The sequence below is a fragment of the Trachurus trachurus genome, assembly GCF_905171665.1.
Source record: "Trachurus trachurus genome assembly, chromosome: 15".
Taxonomy (NCBI): domain Eukaryota; kingdom Metazoa; phylum Chordata; class Actinopteri; order Carangiformes; family Carangidae; genus Trachurus; species Trachurus trachurus.
This window is the reverse complement of record NC_139906.1, coordinates 23,371,711-23,398,471: the sequence shown is the minus strand read 5'-3', so window position 1 is coordinate 23,398,471 and position 26,761 is coordinate 23,371,711. Positions and strand designations below refer to the sequence as shown.

General features: G+C 41.9%; 2 protein-coding genes across 4 annotated transcripts in view; both read right to left on the bottom strand.

Annotated features, from left to right (window-relative positions):
* Positions 1 to 6,330, bottom strand: part of lyst (lysosomal trafficking regulator) — a 61,143-nt gene extending 54,813 nt beyond the window's left edge. The window contains exon 1 of one of the 2 annotated variants that reach the window (XM_083987837.1): positions 5,894 to 6,330. In XM_083987837.1, coding sequence (XP_083843963.1) covers positions 5,894 to 5,974 — 81 coding nt within the window. In that variant the 5' untranslated portion in view covers positions 5,975 to 6,330. The remainder of the gene's footprint in view (positions 1 to 5,893) is intronic. The other variant, XM_083987838.1, reaches the window with a different exon arrangement.
* A 2,685-nt stretch (positions 6,331 to 9,015) lies between these two features.
* On the bottom strand, positions 9,016 to 22,936 carry nid1a (nidogen 1a). Of its 2 annotated transcripts, XM_083988670.1 has the most exons (20): positions 22,631 to 22,936; positions 20,411 to 20,701; positions 20,097 to 20,323; positions 19,688 to 19,980; positions 19,419 to 19,559; positions 18,463 to 18,714; positions 17,972 to 18,172; positions 17,572 to 17,805; positions 17,233 to 17,370; positions 16,638 to 16,766; positions 15,898 to 16,041; positions 14,103 to 14,222; positions 13,454 to 13,675; positions 13,179 to 13,351; positions 12,276 to 12,402; positions 11,976 to 12,147; positions 11,260 to 11,417; positions 11,051 to 11,174; positions 10,204 to 10,316; positions 9,016 to 9,606 (listed from the first exon to the last, which is right to left on the bottom strand). In XM_083988670.1, the coding sequence occupies exons 1-20, from the start codon at positions 22,832 to 22,834 to the stop codon at positions 9,476 to 9,478; spliced, it is 3,594 nt and encodes a 1,197-aa protein (XP_083844796.1). In that variant the 5' UTR covers positions 22,835 to 22,936; the 3' UTR covers positions 9,016 to 9,475. The 2 variants fall into 2 exon arrangements, with proteins under 2 accessions (XP_083844796.1, XP_083844797.1); XM_083988671.1 differs by lacking the exon at positions 14,103 to 14,222.
* Between the last annotated feature and the right edge of the window lie 3,825 nt (positions 22,937 to 26,761).

Sequence of the window (26,761 nt, the reverse complement as noted above, 5' to 3'; positions counted from 1 at the left end):
TGTTATTCAATTTCTGCCTTTACATTAGAAAGCCTGGCTGTTTATTAAAATATGAATATATGAGAGAGACTGTTATTATATACACAGCACACTGAAATGGGGGGTAGCCTGCTGTATACGTTTTCAAATTGTACATTTTCATCTTGTCAGCTAATGGTTAAGTGTTGGTCAACCAATGGAGAACTATCCGAGACATTTAAGGGAAACAGAAACAGCACAACTTTTTTCAAAAGCACGTTTGAATTCAATAATATTCAATGAATACTCAATGTTCTTTATCTTTCCTGATCCGGGAATGCACGCTCTCAGGTTCAGCTACAAACAGCACATCTGACAATTGCATTTGGTCACGGGGATCTCAGAAGAAAATCACATTCGCTCACATTTGTTTGTATGAGAAGAACGCATCCTAGAATACCAAAAGTCTGGATTTCCCATAATTGCGCGGACACAGTGGCTGTGACCTGTGTCTTTATCCACCACGATCATGGGAGGCCTAGTCATGGGAGTCTGATGGCTGAGTCACCCATGCTGGTACAGACTTTCCTCTCAAGCTCTCTTTGGATAATTGGGTAGAATACAACTTGGCAGAGGCAGTGAAAGCGATGTGATCCTCTCCTCGTGAGAGAGGACATGGGGCGTTGGTTATGCAATGTTTTTTTCCGGTTTGAGATCCCTACTGATCTAATTTGACATTTGAGTGATGAGCATCATGAGGAGCCCCTAACGTCCCGCATTTCCTCACCAACTATAAGTCAGGGAGCAGAGCTGCTTTGCACAACACTACAAATAACTTTTTTTTTTTTTTTTCCATTAACACTCACGGCAAAATGTCAAGAGGCTACCTTCAAAAAGCATGTTTGTGTTTCTCTCTGTGTCAGATCCATACTGTCACACGCACTGACCTTTATCCAAGCACAGCCACTGGGCAGGAAATGAAAATGTGTTGCTCTCCGCTTCATTGTTTTCATTACAGAGAGATAGCGTGCCAGCTAGTGCTGGTCAAAATTACAATCCAAAAAGCCTGCCCTGGCCTTTGTCTTCCCTAGTGGCCTGAGAGATTTTTGAGGGAGAGAGCTGACTTAATAACATGGCACTGGGTGGAAAAAAGGCTGAGACAGAGCTGACTCAGTTCAGAACTGGAGAGATGAATTATTCATCCATTCAGCCAATGGTTTGTAATGGGTCTGCACACCACAGCCAGTAGGAGTTAGGTAGAAATTAAGAGCGGAACAATGAATGCAGATATGAAACACGGAGTGTGGCCAAACAGCATGACTGCGAAAGCCAACTCTTGTAAAGGTAAACAATGTCAGACAGCAGGAATCATTAAACTCATACTACTTGGAAATGAAATGGTCAAAGTAGTGTGTTGATCACAAGACATCATGGTCAGAGCTGGACAATATGCTTTTCACATTTGGACCATAACACTAAAATTTCACGTAAAGCGCAAAGACATTATTCATGGTAAATTCATTAAAAAAAAGTGTAGAGTATTAATGACAAACTACTGTGGGATTAATAAACAAACTGATCACACTACTGCGATGGCAGCGCAGCCCTGTAACCTCCACAGTGTGTCTTCCTCCGACTGAAACCTGTTAGTGGTAAATGTGATTTTGACATAGTAGGTGGACCGTGATTGGTTTGCGTTAACAAGTTATGAAAGAGGAGCTTTGACGCAAACCTCCCGCTTCACTTGAGGTTAGGCATTACCAACCGTGGAAACATGACTGCTGAGAAAACATCCAGTCCAAATATGGGCTGGATTTTCAGTTTCATTTTGAGTTAGCTGGAAGATTATTAGTCCAGTGATTCTTCAAAAATAATGAATCACAGGTAAAGCATGGTACTGCATGGCTGAGAAAACACTGCTGCCTTTAGATTACCAACACTGTTCACATATTGGAACACACATGCAATAAACAACAAATAGCCTAAACTAGGGCTGCATTAATGCACATGTAGGCATTTTAATAAATCCTTGGTATGGATTAATAATAATAATTTTATTTATAGAGCACTTTCCATCAAAGTGCTGTACTTGATGTCACCCATGCACAAAATGAAATGGAAATAATACAATGAATATTTTTTCATTTTTTACGAGACTGCTGTATGAGCCTTACAAGAGAGACCAATTATCAAAACAAATTTCCCACTTCACTATGCTCTTAGGTGAGTAAGATCTAAACACATTATCGTTAATTGCTTCAGATAACCACAGCAGTAATACATACTTCAGCTGATCTGAATTCTAGACAAACTACACAGGATATTGTCTGTGATAATAAATTGGAGGTAATAATGTGCACAGTGCAGCTTTTACCAAAATTAGCTGGTAAAAAGTAGGATGCACCTCACATTGTTCAGTTCAAATAATAAACCAAAGGGATGAAAGTGAACCGCTACTGCCATCTTCCTCCTTTGTATTCACTACATTTTGCCTTATACTTTGCTCGACAAGTTTAATCTTCTTTAGACAAGGATTCAGGGTTTTACCACAGAAGGAATGTAAAGCACAGAGCTGAGCTTTGAAAGCTAATGACAAGTAATGTGAGTGCAATATATAAACCAGGGTTGTCCCATGTCAGACAATCACTGATATTTATTTAAGTATCTGTTGCTAAAGATTAAGTGACAGCCGATCAATGGACACTTACAATACAGCCGTCACGATTATAAACTGTCAGAAACATGACTGCTGTCAGAGTAGATACAGAATGATACTTACAAGATGAGTCAGATCGCCCTGCAGGAAAACCACGTGTCATCCAATTTTATGCGAAAAGCTGAATCCAACCAGAGTTGACATTAGTCCAATATGAAGGCTGCCTAATTTTAACATAATATAAGAAGAAGCAGAACCAGCAAAGACCATTTAGCTGAAGCCCCTACGTACCGCAGGACCAAAACAGAGAAGTCCTCCTAACATCTCACTTTTTGACACATCCTGTGTTCTCATAACGAAACTAAACAACCAAGCAGTAAAACCTGGTCTCTTGCTTGGCTCCTGGCCAGGTAACCGCTCTGAAGTGACTCTGCTCATTAAGATACAAAAACACTGGGCCGCATGGAAAGTGTCACTACAGGTTCTTTGAGCCAATGGCACATTTCCTTTGTTGCAGAACATATAAAACTGTCATTTTGGCTCCTCATAAAAGGAAGTCGTTCTGAAGAATGGAAAGACAGGCTTAATGCCAATAATCCTATTACACTGAAACTACAATACCAATAAGCTGTCTTGAAATGCTACACAAGTTATATGAAAAGTAATTTGGATTATAGTGGACTCCATACAGGTAATGCTGTTATCTATTATGTACAGCGAATATATGGCTACTAGAAGGATGAATGCAAAAAATGAGAAACTGACCCCTAACCTCTCGCGTAACCATGCTCTCCTTTACACGCAGAGCCAGCCAGGTAGCACACAATGATAGTGATGATGTGGGTAATGAGTTCACTTACTGGCCTTGGTCATTGTGCTCTGGATAAGTGACGGAAATACCAGCAACTGACGAATCCTTACAGAGATGCAGAGGAAAAGATGAGAAATAAGACGAGAATGCAGATAATAAAAATGGGAGGTAGAGAAAAGGGAGAGGCTGCAGCACCAGTATTCCCACACTTTTTTGCAGTACTTTATCGATTACTGCAGGAGAGGGGGGGTTGCACCCTATAAATTTCATTGTACAGTGTGATAACACACAGCCGAGCAGAGTCTTCCTGTCTGATGGGCCTAAAACAGGGATCTTTCAGTCTCTGGACAGCTTCTACCGTCTCTTTGTCATGTTCATGTGTGTTCTGACTGCAATGACCAGGGGATGCCACTTTAGGTCAGATTAGGCCCAGTGATAGCACTGACAAAACTGAACTGTGGTAATATCATATACAGGCAGTGCAACAGTTTACATGCAGACATGACAGCCCGTCACAGTGTCCCCTTCAGATTCAATCAGAAGGGAGAGCTACAGCATCAGCAAACTGGGGGGGGAGTCGGGACAGATGGGCTCACTTATCCATCTTTCTGCATCACTCTCTCTCTCTCTCTCTCTCTCTCTCTCTCTCTCTCTCACACACACACACACACACAGTATTCTGATGAATGCAAAGGTGACAAGTGGAGGAGAAAACACAGTCGTCCCGAGGGAGTTGTCGCAACAAAAAGTGACGTAAAAAGTTACCATTAATAGAAAGGCAGAGCTTGTTTGCTGCAGTCCCAGCGTTGTCATTTCCATGGAAACTGAGAGCAAGCCGGGCACCATTTCTACAGTTGACATCCTAATGCACACCAACATGATTAACAAAGCAACAGAGCGTGATACACCACCACAGACGTGAAGACAATTGAGGAAAGGAGCCATTATTTCAGAGTAAGAAAAGACCTTTCAGGCTTCCTCAGCACTCATTAGCTTTCAAACGATCGGAGGTGTGTCTTTAAAGGACAAGATGCACATGATAAATCAAAAATAATGGACCGCCATGATGGATAAATCAGCTCATCCTTGTGTGCATGTGTGTGTGTTGTTTGTGTGTGAGTGTGCGGGGCAGATCACTCTGAGGCCTGCAGTCCGATCCTAATCCAAGTCTCGTGATCCGGCTGCTGTTGGTTCTCTGACAGCGGGAGGGGAGTGAAAAGATCTGCAGTGGCCTGACAGATTTGAGAACCACTGCCACTCACTCCTGCGATAAGCCGGCGCAAGAACGAAAGTGCTCTTGCGCAACACTAATGATGAACAATCTGTGGTTTACACCTGCCTCCACCTCTGTGCAGTGACTCACTGCTGGTGCTGCTAGTGTGTTTGTGCTGCTGTCGATCAGTTCTCCAGCATTTCAAGCTCAAAAATGGCGCTTGGGGTCCGGAGAAGAGGCGAGATTCAAAGCATTTCCCAAGCAGCATATGTTAAATGTAAATTACTTCAGGATCATGTCTACTGCTCAGTTGTCCAACAACAGAATGACATGTTTGCCATGACTCTCAGCTCTGTGGTTACTCCCCCTACAATTATCTGTCTGTAGACAATTTTCTCCATTTCTGTGGAGAAAGTCTTCTTAAAACATGCCGGTGAAGGTTGGTCTTCACCGGCATCGGACCTTCACTTTCGCTATATGCTAAACAATTGAAGGCAACTGGACTTCGATTTGGAAGTCTTATTAAAACAAGCTAATGCAAACCCCCTGTATGTCTCTTTAAAATGTTTTCTTTTTACTTTTTTGAAGGATTTAAAGTGGTGTAATAATATGAACACTGTACACTATGTCAATTGTCAACATTCGTTATTCTGTACCTCTCCAATACTGAAGCGCATTTTGAAATACGCTCTCCTCACTCTAACTCCCTGTGGAACAGGCGAGGGAAAGACAGGAAAGTAATTTAGGCAGCTTGAATGAAAAGGAGCATAGTAAAAGAATGCATCCGAACAACGTTTGCCATTGTTGGATGATATGAGCTAAGAGAACATTTTATTTAGCTCGGAATCGAAGAAAACTAATCCCAACTCCAGCACCCTATTCAGATGGCCTGAGGACGACCAAATACTATGCTATATAAAAATGTTTAAATGTACAATAAGCCACCATTACATCCTAGTGAGGAATAATGAAGTTGTATGAAATATTATTCTTTGTTTTGTGAACCCTTATGAACTACTGAATATCACCAGTTTTGCAACTGAGAAATAAGTACTTTTTCCTCCATCAAATTAACAAGATAACTATGTCCAAGCCTTTCCAAATTAAATGTCAGCTATCTCCAGGCTTTATCCAGGACCACAGCCTTGTAGCCATATAACTGAGGAGTAAGCATCACCACCAACACAAACAGAGAGACCCCAAGTAAAGGATGACCCTGGCTCCTGCCATGTGAGTGTCTGCCAGCAGCACCTACCTGCAGATCCGCTCCTTGCAGTCTACAGTCCATGTACTTTTCCCACGCAAATGACAGGTCAGTCTGTTGTAGACTGGCCATATCGTCCACAGCTCCAGGTCCAACACAAGTCAGGGCGATGAGGAAGTCAGGAATGACAATTTTCTTCCTTTGGTTTCCTTGCTTATCCTCCTGGTGACTGGAAATGACCCGGACAGCACCGAAACAAGCCCCAGTTGTTCTCCTGAGTCTTTCATAGCAGATTCATGATTCACTGCGCTGCTTTGCCACTTTTAAATTGGGCTCTGCAGAAAAATACAATGCAGTGTCAAGAGTTAGCAAAGCAGAATCAGCCGGCATAGCCACTCTGGCTCTTGTCCGCTTACACAGATGCTGACAGGTGAACGAGACGCGCCTGGACCGGACTTGAACCGAAACTTCGGCCAGGTGAACTTGACACACTGTAGCATTTCCAAAACAAAACGGACTCAAGTAACACACTCAGCTAGCTAGCGAGGTGACAGGACCTGCGTCAACGGCACGGCCACTTTTAAGCAACTCATTTCCGGTATTGGATTTTGTTTTCAAATTAAAAGTACCTAAAAAGGTTTGGTGTAGGTAATTTAATGGTTATTCTACTCTAACAATGTCCTCCAACGCTGTTTACTATGTTAACGTAAGCGATATTTATAGTTATAGCGAGCATTACCAAACCATCAAACAGACTCAAATCTGAAATGAACAATTCATCTTACAGCGCTGCAAAACTATTTTTGTATAACATTTTTTATCACGTGAGTTAACTTAAATTAATCTTCTTAAAAATATTAACGATAGTTTTGAAATTCGAGCCATGAGTTATATGATTGATAATAAATACAGACCATCAGTCACTAATTAAAAGTTTGCTGTCGCATAGTTTATGTTCAGTTTAAAACCGAATTAGCTATCCAGAAAATATTGTAAAGTTTTATTTTGAAAGTCGTGCTCGATAAGCGGGTTTGCCGTTTTAGCTAGCTTGACTCCGTTAGATGTAGGCGAGAAAGATCGATGATTTTAACAAATAATGTCTCCATAAAAGCAAGATTGGCCTAATTTCCACGATAACTAATGAGGTCTACAACCTATTTAAATCAACAAAATGCATTTTTGTAATTTTATTTTTTTTATCCTTCGCTAACAAGCACAGTGGTAGCTGTTATGGTAGTAGCATCATATCGCACTGTGTACGGCAGCTGTCAAAAACTGGAGCAGAGAGAGACCAACACGTCGTTTACGGTGTTTATCAAAATACCAACACGGCCCGACTTCATGCGCATCATCCTGAAATCCCTTAAATCAAGTTCCGAGTGAGAAGAATTAATTTTCATACATACCTTCGTTTCCTATAAATTAAAGGCAGCTAACGCTAGCCTTCGTCAGGCAGATTGCTGTGTGTTAATTAGCCCTCAGTGCTGACTGCAAGACACACACGCACACACATTAACACCCATTTTCTTGCCTGCTTAACATTAGACCCGCTCAGCACGTCCACGGCTGAATAACGAACCTGGGAAATGTTTTAATCAGTTAGATTTCATGTTAATGTGGTGGCAGACATTTTGGATTTGTGCTCGCTCAGTGGGAGATAACACTGAAATTTTCTGTTTTCTGTTTCTGTTTCTGTTTTGTTTTGTTTTTGTTTTGTTTTTTCAATAATAAATTGATGTAGATTTGATAGCAGCAAGATATGTTGAGTGATTTCAATGGCCTAAACTAGTAATGTGGATCTGATATGAACATGCAGAAAACATGATAGCAACAGAGCATTATCTGTAAAGTAATTTCTCATACAGTATCTTTTGTGGTGATGACCAGGGGAAATGTGTTCCTTGCAGACAAATGTGAGGGTCGGGTCACCATAAGCTCTAATAAGCGCTCTCAGCCGGTGACATGCCCACAGACCCCTGTTTTGCTTCTCATTGGATAATACACAGCTGATTCCCCAATCAATCAAAGCCTTTAGTTCAGGGAATGGTGGTGCGTTTGAAATCTCCGTAAATCCGCCATAAGACGCAAATGAAACCACAATGAATAAACTGAGCCATTGTCAACTCAGTCCTGAACCAAGATCTAAATCAGTAATCAGAAGTTTTTATTATTCTTTTGTAGTAGCCTACATGAGTAGTTTGTCTACTCTTGGCAATCACTGGACATGTTCTAACTTTTAGTACAAAATCATCACACACAACATAGGCCTAATTAATTATACACAAATCACACATGCACTACTACTAACTGTACTATCTCCCAACCTCTGTCTTTTAAATAGCGAATAGTTTAGGCTACTCGCTTCCAATTGCTGTCATTCGTTTAGCTATGTAAATTTCAGGCTTATTTTGAAGGTGTTGGCCATCACTTTATTCAGATTTCTTGTAGGATTTAGGCGAGTTACATGTGTTACACGTAAAATTAGCTTATTAATCACGTAGTTTTCTAGATTTGTATTTACTCTTCAGTAGGACTATTCATATTTTCACATTTGGAGCGTTATTCAGACAAAACAAGGAATTGAATGACATTTCATTTCATTCTTTCTCTTTTGTTTGTTTATTTACAGTTTCGTTTTATATGTGTTAATCATATGCACATTAATTGATAACCAAAAAATATTAAATAGGAATATTATTGTTTCAATAAGGCTGAGGCACACGAATTTACAAAGAGCACCTTAATGCACCATGACGTAGTCAAGTGTCTCCCTTTCCGCGGTTACAGATTGTGTCGGTGGCGGCGTTTTGATTCGTTTAGGGGCAAAGACGTCAATAGCAAACCATCTATGCTCCTCATAGGTCACAGTGTTACTAGTTCATACGCTCGTTAGCCTGCTGGAGTCATTCAGGTAAACATGTAGCTATTTAATGAATTAGAAAAAAAATGTATATTGTGGAAAATTCATGCAAAAAAAGCTGAAAATGCTTGTCAGAAATATAAAGGCAAGCATACATTATATATAAATCTGCGATGAACAGGTCATTAATTCAACCATATCAGATCCTTTTCAGTTTTATATTTGTAATACACACAACTGAACACAGGATGTCGCTGTTAAACTGAAGCCACAAAACGCAGCAGACCAACATGTTAGAAAAAAAGGTTTATTCTTTTGTTGCCCAGCATGTAAACTCATCCCTCCAGCTTGTACAGACACCTTTAGTCCTATTCCACATTAATACTTACATGAGATAACCTATACGGGATGAACCACACATGCCACAGTGTAACACAACTGACATGAGATGATGTCATGCATTGCTGTGATGAATTTCACATTAAATTATATATCCCTTGAGCTTTACTCTCAGTTTATGTGCACTCAGGAAAGACTTTGACATAATAGTGTTTATATTTACAATTATGAGAGGCAAACGTGATATTTATAAAGGCGATGGAAAATGTAAAAAAAAAAAAAAAAAAAAAAAAAAATGTAGATAAGCATAACACTGAGCAATAAAAGGCACAGTAAGTTCACCTCTGGTTTACAGTGGCATTTTCAGCAGCTCTAGTTTAGTAACGCTGGGTGGCTCCTAATTTGCGGTCAAACATCCACACAACATTCTTATTTCAGTACCCGCTGTCTCTCTCCACACAGCCCACACCCACTGCATTGCTGGGACACTTGCAGGAGCGGCCAGTCGGTGTTGCTAAACAGAGGTGAGTGCAGCCCCCGTTGTTCACAGCACAGTAGTTTTGTCCTATAGCGGAAGGGGAAAATAAACAAACTCTTATCAATGCAGAACATCCTAGGATATCGCTATAAATCACAACTAACCACGTCAAGAAAACAGCAGGAAAAAGCCTCTTCACAATTTGTTAAACAGATATATACATACTTGAAAGTAAAACATAGCAACATAGCAAACTCCAGATGTTGGAGGCCCCGCTCCCTTGGCTCCACATTCCCTGGCTTTACGCATGCAGCCTTATCGAGAAGGGAGGATGAGGCCTTACGCTGCAGAGGAACATTAGTCATCCATCCCCTCACTAAATGATGAACACTAGCTGCAGAATTCCTCCTGTTGAGTTCAGGTCGAGGAATTAACCTGGGATTTTTCTGGTCCGCAAACTGCTCTCAAAATACTTCATAGAGGGCACAGAGGTCACGAGCCTGGTACTGAGGAGTGGAGTGAATGGACAATAACCCTGACTCAAAGGTAGCCCTGTTTCTTTACTTATGCCGCACTTATAAAACAAAGATGACTGCAGACATGAAACATGTTTTTTGAGGTGATTAATATTATAGGCCTTAAAGGGTTAATTATCCCATTGAAACCTCATAATTGGCGTTATACCTGAAGGACACTGGGCATAGGCTGTGGTGATCCCATATAACTTGGTCCGTTTCTGAGGCTGGAAGACGTCTGCCTCCCTCCCAGTGTAGCGATCTACTGCAACCACGCCATCCCTGTTGTAAACACAATCAGCACAAGAGTTAAGACATCCGGGACGGGCCCAGCCTGAGAAATGTTAGCATCTTGACCCCCCCTGTATTTTGTATAAAGTCTGTCAAGAATGAGTAAGGGTTAGGGTGGGTTTCTTAGCCATAACTAACAGAGTTTGTTGTAAACTGTTGAAGTGCGTGCCTCCCCCACCACCACCTCTCAACCTTCTCCAGCCCTGGTGAGATCACAGGGAGGCCCTGGCTAGGTCACTCACAGACGCTATGGCTGAGAAATTGCAAGCAGCTGCCACTTTTTAGATGCCTCCTCACCCCACGTACACACACACCCGCAAACACGCACATACACACACACACACAAATACCCAGCCCCTGCTTTTTTTGTAGTGGCTAACATACAAAATCAGCCACATAGGAAGAGAGTGGGAGTGTCCGAGTCTTGGAGAACTTCAAGGGCCCATGTTTGAATTGTGGGGAGCTGTTTGACCTCTGACCCGCCCTCCACTTCCTCTGTCTTGACAGACTGGATTCTTACATTACACAGTGGGTTATTGAATTTTGAGTCCCTGATACTACAATACCTTTAGGTTTTGTATCTAGTATGGTCCAGTATCTAATAATTGGTCTTCATCCAGGTTGTATTGAATAACATGAGACATCTGACTGAATAACTACTGCAGTAATGGTGCGTAATACCCCTTTATGCTATTTTAAGTGATAGATAATACAATAAGTCAGACCTCCGCCAGTCAGTGTAGTAGATGTTCTTCCCAAAGGACGTGATTCCAAACGGGTACTGGACCCCTTCCACGATCTGTCTGCGATCGCCCCGGTGAGGATGCATGCACTCCATTTTATGTGTGCCTACAGGCAAGAGATTACACTTTAATGCTGATCACAAGGCAGACATCATTTCACAGATGAGTCATCTGTCTGAAATCTACTGTACCTGCGTCTGCCCAACAAAGCATGGAGCTCTGAGAGTCGTAAGTCAAACCGTTGGGTAAGCCGAGATCTTCCCTCACCAGCACCCTTCTGTTGGACCCATCCATGTAAGAGGTCTCAATCTTGGGCGCGTCGCGGTTCCAGTCAGACCAGTATAGATTTCTGCCACAGGAACAGGTGTTGAATCAGGTCATCATGAGTTAAATAAGCAGATCAGTATCACTCTCATATCTGTCTGTTCAGTATGAGGCAGCAGCTAGTTAGCTTAGCATAGTATAGAACTGGGAATGATCCAGAAAACCGTGTCTACAGGTCACTAATTAACATGACCTTTTTGTATGAAGCATAATTTCAGCGTTTTAATTTTTGCTAAGATAATTTTACCTTATGTGTTTTTTGTACAAACTGGATTAAGTGTTTTAATTACTGAGCTTTACAGGTGCTGGTAGTGGATTTTATTATGGTTTGTTTGGACATTCAGGCTCGCCGTGTTCCCATCAAATCTTTATGCTAAGCTAAGCAAACCAACTGCTGGTTCATATTTAACATAAACACAAGACTAGAAGCAATCTTTCCCTCAAATTCTCTGCAAGAAATTGAGAAAGTGTATTTATGTCCTTTGAAATTGCCTAATCGTAACAAAAAAAATCAATGGATTTATGTTTCAGTATCTTGCTGTATTAAAGACACAAGTAGGCAAGGTGTTAAAGTTTTACACACCCATTGGGAGGGTCAGCGATAATAGCACGGGGGTTGACGAGATCAGAGTCTACAATGACCCGACGCTGAGACCCATCAAGAGAGGCCACCTCAATGCGGTCCTTCACAGAGTCTGTCCAGAACATAGTTCGTCCCAAGTGGTCGATGGCGATGCCCTCTGGGCTATCCAAATCTGTTGAGAGGCCACATTTAGTTCATGGGTTTCTTTGTTTCACGTAAACTGGCTTCTGTTTCATAGAAGGGTGAAAATAAAAGAGAACCATTGGAGGGTAAGAGTTAGAGAGTTAACAGAAGGTCTACCTGATGTAATCACAGCAGCTGCTTCTCCCCCCTGGATGCTGGCCTTGCTGATTGAGGGAGATGTGATTTCTGTCCAGTAGACCATTTTCTCCACGCAGTCATAGGCCACTCCAATGATTACCTTTTCCTGTGAAAAGGTCAATTTTTGAAGTGCACTTTGTTCAAACAAATGTGGTCATGGATGAAAGACACTGAGCTGATGTTTTTTTTTTGTTTTTTTTGACATCATCGTCTAGACATGAAGCCAAACAAACAACCACATACCCAACATGAGAGACCAGACTTAAGACCAGCTGGTTTGAAAATCAGTGTAACAAGAAATGGAGATTGCAATTCCAAAGATGTAGGACGGATGTTAGTAATTAGTGTGAATGTCTCCATGTGCCTCCAATAAAGTGCAAGCCTAGAATGCATGAAGCAGATGGGGAAATCACAGAGCTCCTATGCAAGCATTAGTACCAGCAAGGGAGCGAACTGTCGGGTAAGAGGCTAAGCCGATGCTGTATACACCTAGGAGAAATCCTGTACGCCTGGATTTCTCCTACAGCATCGCAGATTTTGTTTTGATTTTTTTCTCTGGTTTTAATCAGCGTGATCACACATACCAAAAACTCCTGACTCAACACTGCCTGAGATGAATTGCTACCTCCTTAAACTTAAAGCTGCATTAGTCAGAAGTGCTAGGATGTACATGTATAGACATGAAACCAGTAAAATAATGTCTTTTATGATATTCCATTCCATTTTCATTTAATTTTAAATGTTCTCAGGAAATGTAGGTATGAAGAGGAAATAAGGTTAGTGGAATAAAATCTAATTAAATAAAAATGGATCACACAAAACTATTAAACTGTTTGTAGAGCCTCCTTTTTAACAGATTATGGTTTATTAAGAGGAACTTACAGGGAGATGGAGGACAGTCTTGGCATCATCCTTTTTCATGTCGTAACCTTCCAGCGGGACGTGCTCTATCCTGCCACTCTGGGCATACAACAGGTGTGTTCCTGGAGGCAGGGGGTGGACATCGGGTCGAGGGGTGGGTCCGACAGGTGGCGGCGCAACCTCGTGGTCAATACCTACCAAAGACAAGCGCCGCAAAAATCAGAGGGTCTCTTGCTCCTGGAGGAGAAATCAAGCGCTCTTCTTCAAGATGTGTGTGCCATCTGTGATTTACTCACACATGGGTCTGCTGCCAGGTCCAGAGCGAGTCCCGGGGATCTCTTGACCGTTTCGGTCCACGCACCAGCAGTGTCCCGTGCTGCCGTGACACTGCATCGGCTCATAGGCACCGTTATCATCACATCTGGGGATGAACTGTCCAACTGGTGGCCGGGGCCCTCGTGGACCTGTTGCACCCAGGAGGCTGTCTCTGTGGGTCTCGCATTGTGTCTTTGTCCTCTCTGGAAAGAAAAATTAACCACAATACCCAGAGTCAGTGGCCAAAACCCGTTCATGAGCTCATTTATATGTCCCTTTGTCTTCTTCTTTAGTTCAGCTGAACAAAAACTCCCACATTCCTTATAAGGTATGACAAATTCCTCTTGCTATCCACATGAAAATGAGAAACAGGTTCCAGCTGGCACCAATATACTGAAGAGAGGAGCTCATGTCCCAGTAGAATGAATAATGCTGTGAACAAGACTGAATGAAAATAATATGTTCTCTTTTTTTTATATAATCAAGAAAACAACTACATCAAAGAACTATTACTACACTGTCTGAGCAACCACAGCGGACACCTAGAATACATTTGTACTGAATAGAAAACAGTGATGCACTGTTTAGGTAAGATGCTGTCAGAAAGTGATAGGATATCAAAAGTCATACCTGGAGAGCAGTAGAAGCCGTCACCATAGTGACCTGACTTGCACTGGCAGGTAAATGATCCCTGGGTGTTATAGCACACAGCGTCCTGATGGCACCTGTTTGACTGGCACTCATCTATGTCTTCAGACAGAATAAAAGAGGGGGAGTTAGGACGGAGGAGAGCTGGACATTGATACACATTTACTGTATGTCCAGTTTGTTGTGTCCTTTTATGGTCAGTGGGCCACAGCACGATCTGGGCCCTTGCAGTGCAGAACAGCGAGCGGAGGTGCGGAAAGAATGGAAACTATGAATGAGTTATATAAGGACCGGCCAAAGAAACTACACACACCGACTCAGAACCTCCACGTAAGAAAGACCCATCTGCTTTTCCAGTCTCACTGTTGGACCACTGCAGATGTTATACATGTATGCGACCAGCCTCACCTCCCCCAGTCCTGAGCAGATGGTTTCACAATTACAGCCTTAAATTCCATGTAAAGGATCTTGAATATGTTTGTTAAAGGACTGCACTGTTCATTCCCCATTTAGCCTGTTCGATAGACATACTTCACGGTGCATTTTCAAAGCGTGTCATTTCAGCTTAATCTTTATCACATGATATGTCCATTTCAAGGCAGGTCTTATTTGAAATTTAAAAGTGTAACAAAGGACGCTCTGACACTAAAATACATCTGAGGATCGATGTCCATCCACAACATTTTCATGAGCTGAAGCTTCTAATATCAAGTCATTTTCACAATCCCCTTGTAAGCAAATGTGTTTTCTTGTTTTTTGCCATCCACTACAATGATTTACAACAAAGCTGTGTGACTGCCAACACTCAAATCTCAGATTTCACATTCTCTTTACACACAACAACACGAGCAAAGCCAGGTATGTGGCGCGAGAATAATTACAGGTTTTACAATTTTTCATTCAAATCAATCAGCCTTCTGATGTTTATTAATTAAAAAACTTTTTTAATTAATTTCCTTTTGAATAATTCATTTAGCATTGTTACATCAACAAAGTGCTAAAACTATGTTATCATTCTGTTGTTTTTATTCAGTCATCTGTCTCATTTACTCAATCTGTCTGTTTGCTTTATTACTTCTCCCTCTGAACTATTGTGCTCTTTAATTTTACCTAAAAATAAAATGACTTTTGATCCACAAAGTAGCAACAGGAGCTGTGGAGCACTGGTATGTGTGAGTTGGATATTATGACATTTCCAGGCGCCCTGCTTATATTAATAAGTTAGCGACCTTTAAACAAAAGTGCACACGAAATGGACCCTGGGAATGTTACACAAAGAGACAAATGAATTGAATTGTCTGTATTGCTTTTGTGATTATTTAAAAAAAATAGTTATCATAGGGGCTACAATTGAAAAAAAACACACAGCACATTTGTTTCTGAAAGCTAACCTAAATGTATCAGTGTATTAACTGTAAGTTAGAATGCCTATATAAAAAGCCTATAAACACACTAGTCTCCATCAATTGAATTATTACATGGTACATTTTCACATGTCACTGCAATGAGTGGAGGCCAGTGATTAACAAAAATGTAATGGTTCAGACTTAAAATATGCATATAGTTTAAATAGCTAGCTTGAATCCAGTGTGAACAGACGTTAAGCTATGTGACTATAATAATAAACTCTGAGCACTGCATTTGAATTAGACACAGTATCTACTGTAGCCTAAATGTTGTATTTGTGGTGACCTTTAAATGTCTGTAACCTACGAACTAAAAGCAGTTTATTCACCTGACCCTTCTTCAGTGTAACTATATATTTAGTGCTCAGTACCTTCACAGTTTCTACCATCTCCAACGAACCCTCGTAGGCAGGAGCAGATGTAGGACGAGCCGCCAGTGTAGCTGCACTGAGCGCGCTCAGGAATATCACAACTATGTGTGCCTTCTTCACAGGGATCCACAGGTCGGTCAACCTCTGTGGAGGAGGAGAAAAGTGTGAAAATTGTCAAAATCCTGTAATTCTTTGTGGCTTTTCCAAGATTGCCAATTGCCCGGGGTGAATTATTTCACACAGGTCTGATAAACACGTACAATTGCCTCAGCTGTTCTTGTGCACTCATTATTAAAGCAGAAGTAAGCGGAATGTTTGTGTTAATATACAGTAAGTCTTAAATAGTTAGGGCCTATATCTTCCGACGGCAATCACTTATATAGAGTGTTTGGTCCGAAACATGGGTCTGTCCGTCACTCTGCTGTAAGCCGAGGAGAAAACTTTCCTTGTATCCTACAACCGTTATCCAATGACGAGAGAGAACGGCATAAAGGGGCGGTCCTTGCAGCCAAGGGATGCGCGTGAATGTGGTGACGTAGGGACGAGGGCGGGGACTGCTAACTCCATCGGCTGACAAGAGCCAAAACGACCGGATTGCTTACTTCTGCTTTTAGTATGCATGTGGTTTGTCTTGCTCTTTATATTTTAATGCATTTTATTGCAGTTTATGTACATCCCAAACATCAAGTCCGGTTTCTGAAATATGTCATTTCACTTGGCAGCGTACAGCTCCCACTTACCAATGCAGTTCACCCCATCAGTGTCAAACAGATATCCATCTTCACATTCACAGCGGAAGGTCCCAGGCTGGTTGTTGCAGATAGCATGGGAGCCACAGATCTGAGGATTCTCTCCGCACTCATCAATGTCTGATAAAAGAAGAGTCGATATGTTAATAACTGCCACATTAGGGCCACGTTTGGGTTTGAAGCTCTGAAGTCTGGATGTGACCAAACAGTGTCCTTTACTATCAGATGTACAGAGATCAGAGGAGAGAACTCCTTCCTTTTACTACTGTATGTGCCGAGGAGCTTCCTGTCTGGTCCCGAATACAAAAGACCTTTGGTTCTCTATAGTATGTGGCCTGGGACTGAGGACACCGGTGGACATGTTAACCTGGTCTGGGAGTATGGGACACTGTGTTTACAATATGGGAGTCCCTCTGCTAATTGGGAAGATTACACAGTTCCTCAGGAAGGAAGACTTTTGAGAGTCTTAATTAAAAGATGGCTCAACACAGATATAGTAGGCTATGATCAGAAAGGCTACTACACCCTATTTATCGCCACAAACACTAAAGTCCTTTTTTAATATCTTGTCATGTGTGATTCTTACCATAACAAGTGCGGCCATCACCATTGAAGCCAGTAGCACACTGGCAGGTGAACTGGTTTTCTTCTCCAGGTCGGCAAACAGCGTTGGTGTCACAGCCATGTCTTCCAGTGAAACAAGGGTTTTCCTCTGGCTTCCCTCCTGAGAATTAAAGATGTAGGACAGTGTTGTTTCTACAAACGTTAAAATCTTTGATTTCATGACAAAGACTTATCTTATATTCAACAACCACTCTAACTTTTAATAACAGCATCTCTTCGTCAGGATGTTATATGTTGCACTCCAGGAAGGAAGGGAGCACAGACCAAACAGGAAGAACAAGAATAATGTCTATGACCTCACCATTGACATCCCCAATTTTGTTGCTCATGGCAAACCGGATGAGTTCATTATTAGCGTCGTACATGACAAAGATCTGGTCCACGCTGAGCATCTGAGTGGGTTTCATTTCCCTTGAAGACTCGTCATGCTGGCAGCTTTGGAAGGTGATGGTCTGACGCCACTGATATGTCCTGGTCTCAGTGGAGCCGTCAGGAAAGCTGACTACGTAGTCCCGGGTGGAGGATGAGGTGATCACTGGGAGGTACGATAGACAGGTAGAAAACATGTAGATGATGGTTTTCAGTGTTCAATATATTAGTTATGATGAAATCAACTGAAAAGCCTCGTGCGTTGAAATGAAGAAAGGTGCAAATAAGCGGAGAAACAACCAAGTGGTGTTTCTGTTCATGCTGTATCTTACAGTTGTTGCTGTACTGGTAGATCTCAGAGTAAGGGTCGATTTGGACAGTGGATCCACCGGTAACCTCAGGGACCCGGCCTTCCAGGGTGGTGCTCACTGCCAGGTGGTCGTGCTCATCAATGCCTTTGAACTCCTGCCTGATGGTCAGCTTCTCATTCCCCGGCAGAAAGGTCACCTCAGCCTGCCGTGTGAACTCCCCCCCTTCAGAGCACAGAGGAGAGCTTGACTTTAAGACCCTGGCCTCGGATGAACTTTGGCTCACTGCTGTCTATCTGAGCTGAGGCAATGTGAGGGGAATTCGGCTGGACTGGATTCAGCAGTGAGTAAAACTGCAGCTGTATGGAAATATGTGCTTGTAGCAGCTCTGACATTTGTTGACAGAGATGTGCTTCCTAAATCTTCATTTTACAACCAAGTACATTGTGAGAAAAATGTCACAGATGTCACATTAGGAAGTGTTGATAGTGCAGTAGTAAAACTTTCCTCCTTACCAATAATACTGAAGCCGTTCTTGAAGCCTGGCTGCTCTAGAGCAAAGGCCCATCCAATCACACCACCCATTGCCGACAGGGGCTGCAGTGAAGGCCCGAGAGTGTAAGGGATGTCACTAATGGCAACATAGGATCGGCCATCATTTACCACAACATATGAGTGGAGATCGTTGCTGGTAAACTCCACTGGAGAGGGAGCGTTGCCCACATACACTTTTCCATACACTTTACCATTCATCCTCTGTGGCTTTCCTGCAAAAACAAACCAAAACTGTTATTGAGTTATAGTCTCAGAGAACAACATCCAAACCTTATGGCTGTGCCCCGAGACCTGCCCCGTTGCTCAATCTCATTTCAGGAGTTGTGCAAGGACGCTCGCGGAACAAGCGAAACTGCAAAGACAGATGCTTAAAGACTTTTCCAACATCCACAGCTGCCAGATATTAAAAAGAATTAACACATTACATAATGAAAATATTCAGCTGTGGGTGTTGTTATTTTTCAGATACTAAACTGGCAGTTAGAGATATCATGTGAGTTTCTTGTTGAACTGTGACGCCGGCAATATCCTGTGTTTACCTTTAACACGCCAGCAAAGGCAGTGCCAAGAGCATAAAGCTTTAAAGAACTGTTAAAAATGTAGCTTTTTAACATTTATATTGGTAGATAAGTAGCTAGCAGGGATAAACAAATATTTCTGTGACATTTTTGCTACTTTTGCTAGTCATTGTTTACCTATTAATCATCAAGTAGTGCCAGCAACTTTGCTTAGTTTAGTTAACAATGAAAATGGGTTGAGACAATAAAGCCAGCTAATGGCTCATTTTTTGTCTCATTTTCTGTTTAAATAAAAAACAACAAATCATAGCTGAGATTTTAGGAAATTGTGTACAGCTTGCCACAGGCACATCTTAACTACCATTTTGTTTTAGTGATCACTTAAAGTAGACACATACCTTCTGCCACACACTCTATCCCATTCCCATAGAAGCCAGGCCTGCAATGGCAGCAGTAACCACTGGAGTAGTCCTTGCAGTCAGCGAACTGGGAACACTTATTCCTGTTGTTTGAACATGTCCCAAGGTTGTATGAAAACACTGAAACGATAAAAAACACAGTAAGAACAACAGGAACGAGAACAAGTTGCTGATAAAAACAACAACTATAATATCCAGCAATAGTAAGAGCAGCTTTTTTAAATTGGTGTGTCAAAATATCAACTCACCGTCCACATTTATATCTGTGTCGTCCACCACCACCACTTCTGGATTATCAGGCTGAAGATGCGTGTACTGAACTGGGTGCACTTCAATCTGCCCTCCATCTGTCTCATAAGGAGGGTACTCCACTTGCTGTCCATCAGTATAAACGGGTCCCCTTGTGTCGGCGGCATCATTGTGGACATGTGAAGGGACCTCAGTGGGCAGGTCGGGGACCTCACCTGCCACCACGTTGGTGAAGTAGGGAGAGGTTCCAATCTCATAGACCCATACGCCACGCAGGCCGGAGTTGGTCCCCCTGTAAGAGTTAAGTTTGTGGTATGAAAACATTGTTCACAGTCACTGTTCTTCATCAAGCCTGTAACACTGGCCAGGAAACCAAGTTCCTGTGCTTAGAGATACTGATTGACCTACTCGGCTAAAGCCCTGACGGACTCTTCATCGTCAGTGGTGGTGCGGTAGTACGGCCCCTGACTGGAATACAGGAAACCCTTGACAAGACCCTTACTGAAGCCAGCATGCATGGGCACACTGCGGTCTTTTGCAGGGGTGGAGGTAAACTGCATCCCATCCCTTGTATACAGGACAATAGCATACGTGATGCTCTCCAGGGATGCAAAAACCAACTGGAAGGTGTTTCTCTGTGTGATAAAAAAAAAAAGAAATTTAGTAAAGATGTCGATGTCCAGTTTCTCCCTAGATAACTTAAACAACCATGTGAAGCTCACCTTCTTGTTGGTACTTTCAGGTTCATGTGAGGCGACATCAACCCAGGTGACCACCACAACATGCATGGGATCGGCTTCATCATCTTGAGGGAAGGCCCTGCTGATGTGCTCGGCTGCCTGACGCAGGGCTTGAGGACTGGAGTCTTGACGGAAGAAAACTTTACCCACACCATCACTTGTGTCCAGGTCTCCTTGCAGAGCCGCGATCATGCCAAACTTTGCAGGCATTTGGCCAAGATATGTCGACTCGCTTGTTGGCTCTGCTGTGGCAACAAAACCATTGGTGTTGATCTGAAATTAAAAGCTAAAGTTGGTCACGGGCATAACAAGAAATAGATGATTGCAACGCTGTATGCCTTTCTTTATGACACAACCAGAACTGTTTCTCTGCAGAGGCAAAGCCAGTCGAGTCTGACCCACTTTGATCTTTATTTCAAACTCATTAGGCTAATGGTCCGAGTCAGCTGCCATGTCCTACAAAAGTGCACAAACGAACAAACAAGATGCCCTTTAATGCAGATTTTTAATGTTAAGGTTGTTAAGGTTTAATGTGAGCACATGTGAGGCTTGTAAAAAAAAAATAAAAAAAGAGAGACAGAGGCTGGGCTCATGTCAAAAACACACACATTCAAGACATGGGGCTCCTCCACTTCCTGACCAGGAGAAAACAAGAGCACTATTCCTGGCCCAGGCCACACTGTTTCCTGTCCTTGCCCCTGACGACCAGCCCCAGAGAGCCCACAGATTACACACTAATTTTCATTACAGAAACTTCCTGCCAAAATGGAAGATAGAGCTGGGAAAATGATCAGCGATCCTGATCTAGCTGAGATAGTGCAGAGAGATCATTACAGTTTGAGAGTATCCCAACATACCAGAGACTGGTGGAATATGAATCACACTCGGGAGGAGACGCTAAAAGCTAGTGATGATGATCAGAGAAAATGTTTTTTCTATTACCATGTCTGGTGTGAAAAGCATTACTGTTCCCCCCACAGGGCACAGACAGTTCACAGTAGGCTGTCTCGTGAGTAAAAACAAAAAAATCTTGTGGCTATCTTGACTGACCGCATTGATGTTTGGGCAACTTGGAGGTCGTCAGCAAGGCAGAAAAAATCCCCTCTGACTGACAATCACAACAACGAATTAAATATTTATGCTAAACCTCAGAATTATGTGTTAACCACGACTTCTTGCCCCGGCTCGTCTCCTCTCGGGAGATGAGCACATTGGCTCAGACTGTGCATGTCACTGCAAATGACAAATACATTGATTAAACAGAGTTATCATTAAATATATGACTAGTGACATCTTAAAAAACTGGAGCTTTCATTCATTGTAAAAAAAAAAAATGGTTAGTGGTTATTGCCAAAAGTCGACATGACCTAGTGTAAGTAAAATTACCTTTTTTTTTTAGACTAAACATGTGCAAGACAAATGTTGAGTTCCTGCCTTTCAATGGAAATGCCTCTTGTAGCCTACATAATTACTCTCTGATAGCATGTTATCCACATGCAGCACAATTAAAACTGGGATGCAGCATTTTCCTTTGGAAAGGAGAATCACAGGGAATAAAGGGCTGTTTGTCTGTCCAACACAATGGTGCAGTTTTCTGCTAAATGTTCCTATTGGCTTTTTCCAAGTAATGTTAAAGTTCCTCTTGGCAACTGCAACCACCAAATAAACACATGAATGCTTTAATAAAGTGATTACATATTAATCTAGGGTTTGTAGATTGTATAACATGTTCAGCATTTTCTTTACATATTGCAGTAAGTTATTGTTTTGAACATTTGATTCAAACGAGAATCCCTCAGTAGCTACTCTGTTATGTGACATGGATGTTTTGGGAGGAATTGCAAAATAAGATTCCACCAGTACTTTGGTCTTTGTGTCAACAGTAAAATGATAACCTCAGGGGAAACTCTAAGAATGTGTGGACACATACATTCAACAAGATAAAGCAGTCTCTACGATAGGTAAATCAATATTTACCAATACTCCAGATCAACAGAAAGGTCGTACCCTGCCCCAGATATGTTTTGCAACTTCCAGGCATTGTTTAAGTTTGAGACTACTGACCTCTTTTCATGTACATCTATCTGCCTGGGGTTTCTAGCAATGCGCAATTGCGCAAGATCGCTGGACTGTCCACCCTGAGCAGCAAACCCCACGCGTTTGTGTTAAAATACTACGATAGTGTGTGATGGGTTAACTTACGAAGATGCTGTCGAAAGTGCCATCATAAAACAACACTGGCTTCTGCAGTTCCAGTCGGTGCGTCTGGTCATTCCCCGGTTCCAGTAACTGGTCTCTTGCGCTCGGGCCGTAAGCGAAAAGCTCTCCCCGCGTTATGGTCTGAACCGAGGCCACAAACCCGAGAAAACTCGCACAGACGAACCATCCGCGCTGCTGCCAGCCCATTGTTCGAGTTTCAGAGTCAGCCGAGCAGCTACGGTTTGTTCAAGTCAGGTTAGAGGAGAGTGACGCACAGACTCCACTAAAGAAAGTTCAGGCAGAGTTGGAGACCGTGGGGCGGAGTTGAGAGGGGCTGAAATCCGCCAACACTAGAGAGAGAGAGAAATGTGAGGTCGCACTCTCCTCTGTTCATTTTCCTAAAACTAATTCCTGAAGTGATGTGGTCACTTTGACTGTAGGCTGGAATGCTGAGGGTCATTTTGGCACATTTAACCAGACATTAGTGGTGATGGCGTTTGGCCCACAGTGAAAAACAAAAACATGACATGACAGGAGACACTGGGTCCAGCTGAGGACAGAATCAACCAGAAGTCAGTTCCACCTCATATCCGTTTATTGAAATTCTTCAAGCTCATTGTTTCCTATGTTGCCAACACAGTAGAGAATAGTCATCTCTGTTTATATGATAAGTTATTAGAGTGCAGGGGGCACTGTGTGTGAGGTCTAAGGGTCTTCAGAGGGACAACACTAGAGCTGTATTGGTGGGTTTGGACACAAGCCAAGGGGCCATCAGAGCATAGACATCACAGCATGGACCAGTTATCGGCAACAGAGCCCCATGGCCGGTTTGATTGAAACATTATGTAAAGGACAATATCACAGAGCACTGTACCATACACTAATCATTTGAGGCATGCCGCCGTGGCTATCAGACTCCACTCCAGCAGGGATAATGAGGGGTGCATGCTGTTAATACAGTTCAACTGAGCTGTTTGTGCCCTGCTAATGGATGGCCAGTCATCTGTCCAAAACTGTGGTTATCTAAAACAAGTGTTGGTCACGTTGCCAAGACATAATACGATTTTCTGTTGACCTGCGACCTCCTTTGTGTATTGCTAGCTTTAGCCTAAAATGTCCTCTTGACCACCACTTTGGTTCATACTAGAGTGTTTTGAAAATAAAATCAGTGACCTCTAAATTTAAGGCCCACATTTACCCTTTGTTTTGTGTCACAATGTTGATCCCCAGATGATGAGCCACAATGTTTATACTGACCACTGACCCTTTCCCATGTCCACCACGGGAACATGATCTCACTCCACCAGTAAAATCAAAACTGAAAGCACAGACTGTCATGGATCCTGCAGCCACAAAAAAGTATTAGATATGGGGAATAAACTTAATATCTGAGCATTTGTTTCACATAGAAATATGTTCTGTTTTATGTCTTTACAGGTATTTTTCTTTTAAGATATTTGGATATATCCTTTCTCTCAGCTTTAAAAGCTTTGAATTTAATAATATAAGTGGGGAAATCAAAGCCATCTCTGGTCAAACAGCTCACAGCTCATGTCACAGCTGAGGGTCCTAAGTAGACACTGATTGGGTTTAAGAGGTCATAAAGCAAATGGGTTGGGAAACACTTCCCCAGAGGATGAGTCTTTTCCACTGTGTCCAGTCTTAGAGCTGCCCTCTTGCACCACCCTCAGGCCAAAACTTTGACATGTAACAGGCAGAGTGCCGTGAAATTTACAGAGCACATTTATGCTTCCAAGGGGGATAAATCCTTGTGATTGTAGTCATTCCACGGCCTTTTCTTTAGCATCACCCTCGGGGCACACTTTCCATTTTCGGCCCCTCTGCTGGTAGGATGAGATTTTCTCCAACAGTAGTCGAGTGTAATGCACATTTCAGCATCCACTCAGGCTTTAGTTTGCTGCTACACATTCTCATGCATAACTTAAGCAGCTACACATGTATGTATGTATACCACCTCCCTCACATACCTCACAGACTGAACCTAGAGTCCTCTTGAGGCAATTATTAATAAACTATCTTATTTTCTTTTCCATAGGAGACTTTTTTAAAACAATGTTAGACATTTTTATAGCATAATCAGATTTCAAAAGTTTTAAGTTGATGCCATGGTGTTTCAGAGCGAGGCCAGTATTGCATCAGCATCCCTCCCACCCAGCCTCTCCTCCACATATACGATTCAAGGGTGCCATCTTCTGGTCATTCTGTGATATTTGGATACTCCTTACAGAGCCCAAAGGTTTTCATAAGGGGATGTGCTTACGGTGTGTACATTGATATAATTTATGTATTTGGTTATTGTATTATTTTTTGAAAAATATTTTTTTGAGCGCCTGTGCCGCTTTAAAATATTTTAAAGAATATATATTTTTAAGAATAATTAAGTCACAATGAGTAAAGTTTAACCAAATCAGAATTCAGAAAACATATAGGTTTTTATAGCACTGTTTCCTATTAACATACAGTGCTAAGGCCTTGTTAGATTTTTTCGTGGCTGATGGGATATCTACCCTGGGGCAGTGATGTCATTAGCTGTGACTTGCTGGTGTCTGTCTGAGTTTCTGTTTCCAGCTGTGTTGCCTGGGAACCAGTGGACTGTGATCTGTGTGTGTGTGTGTGTGTGTGGGGCGCAGGAAACTGCATCCTGATCATCAGACTGAAGTGTTATTTCACCACTCCTCTGTTATTATTCTTCTTTATTCACTGACACGGCCATAGATGTGGGAGACTTAAAGGGACAGGTGAAAGGAACTCTGGGTACTCACAGGGCTTTACATAATTTGTGACGTATTTGTTCTTCCATTCATTCATTCATTAACTAAATTTAAATCCAAAGCTTCCTAAGATGTAAAATGTGATTAATTGGTTCACTGCCTGTAAGTTCAGTCTCATTTACAGTGCCTATATTTCTACACGCAACATTGATTTTTAAACCTAACACTTCCAAGGGGCAGACACATTTTTATATCTGTGATCATAAAAGCTATGGTCTCACAGCAAAAAGGGAAGTCTTGTGACTGACAGCTTCCTGTTTGGTGTGGTGGTTTCTGGGTGTCAGTGTCACTGAGTGAGAAAAGATTAATGTATCACTGTGGTCAGAGTTGAGCTGCAGTGACCTCCAACCTTGGCCTTCCTCATATTTACATGCCCTGTGAAACAAAAAACACACCAACACAACAATAACAAACTTCACTGAGGTTGTGTGCAGTTAGTTTCTGTTCTGTTTTGTAAACCAGATTCTACTATTGTGACCTGAGAAACCCTTGGATGGAATTAAAGGGGAACTCCAGTGATTTTACACAGGATGATCAGTTCATCAAACAACTGTACAATGTCCTCTTTGGCCTCTGGAGGAGCTTTTTAAAGCCTGAGAAACTAAACCTGAAAAAATATCAGGTCATTTTCACTGAAATGGATTGTCAGGATAACAGAATGTGTCTCTGACAGCAATATGAAAGACATGTGCATTTCTCAGGCAGAAAGAATCTCATGAAACACTGATGGTGAAAACTGCAGGTTTTTGTACTTGTACAAGTAAAACTGCTGGCCTATCTTCGTCCATTTGAACATTCATGATCCATTTTCTTTTGTCTAAAGTCAAATAAAGCAAAAGAGCATCACCATGTTTGCCTTCAAGCTCCAGAGGCCAGACCTGCAGATTCACTGTAATGACGCTTTGTGTGATAATTTGATTAAATGATCCTCAGCACTGAAATAGTCAGAGCCTCAAGGCCTTGAGGCTCATGCATTTATATCTGATTCTGTAGCCCCATCTTTACAGAGACCATGCATCAAAAGCAAAATGTAATATATGAAAATTAATTTTCAAGACATAAAAAATCAATTTCAATACAATTCTAAAAGAATGATAGCATTGAAGAAATGTACTGTATGAATAACCTTAATCCAAGTTTAAAGCTGCCGATGTAAACGTGTGTGTTTTACATTTTATGGACATGTCTCCTTTTTAAAACAGATTTCTTTGAGCTTGATGGTTTTATTTGATAGATATCACTGTAGCAAGGCCACAAGAAGCAAGAAAATCTCTGTTTTGATAGCCAATTTTAGTTGAAGATGCATGTGACTAATACAGATGGTAAATTTACCATAAATGTA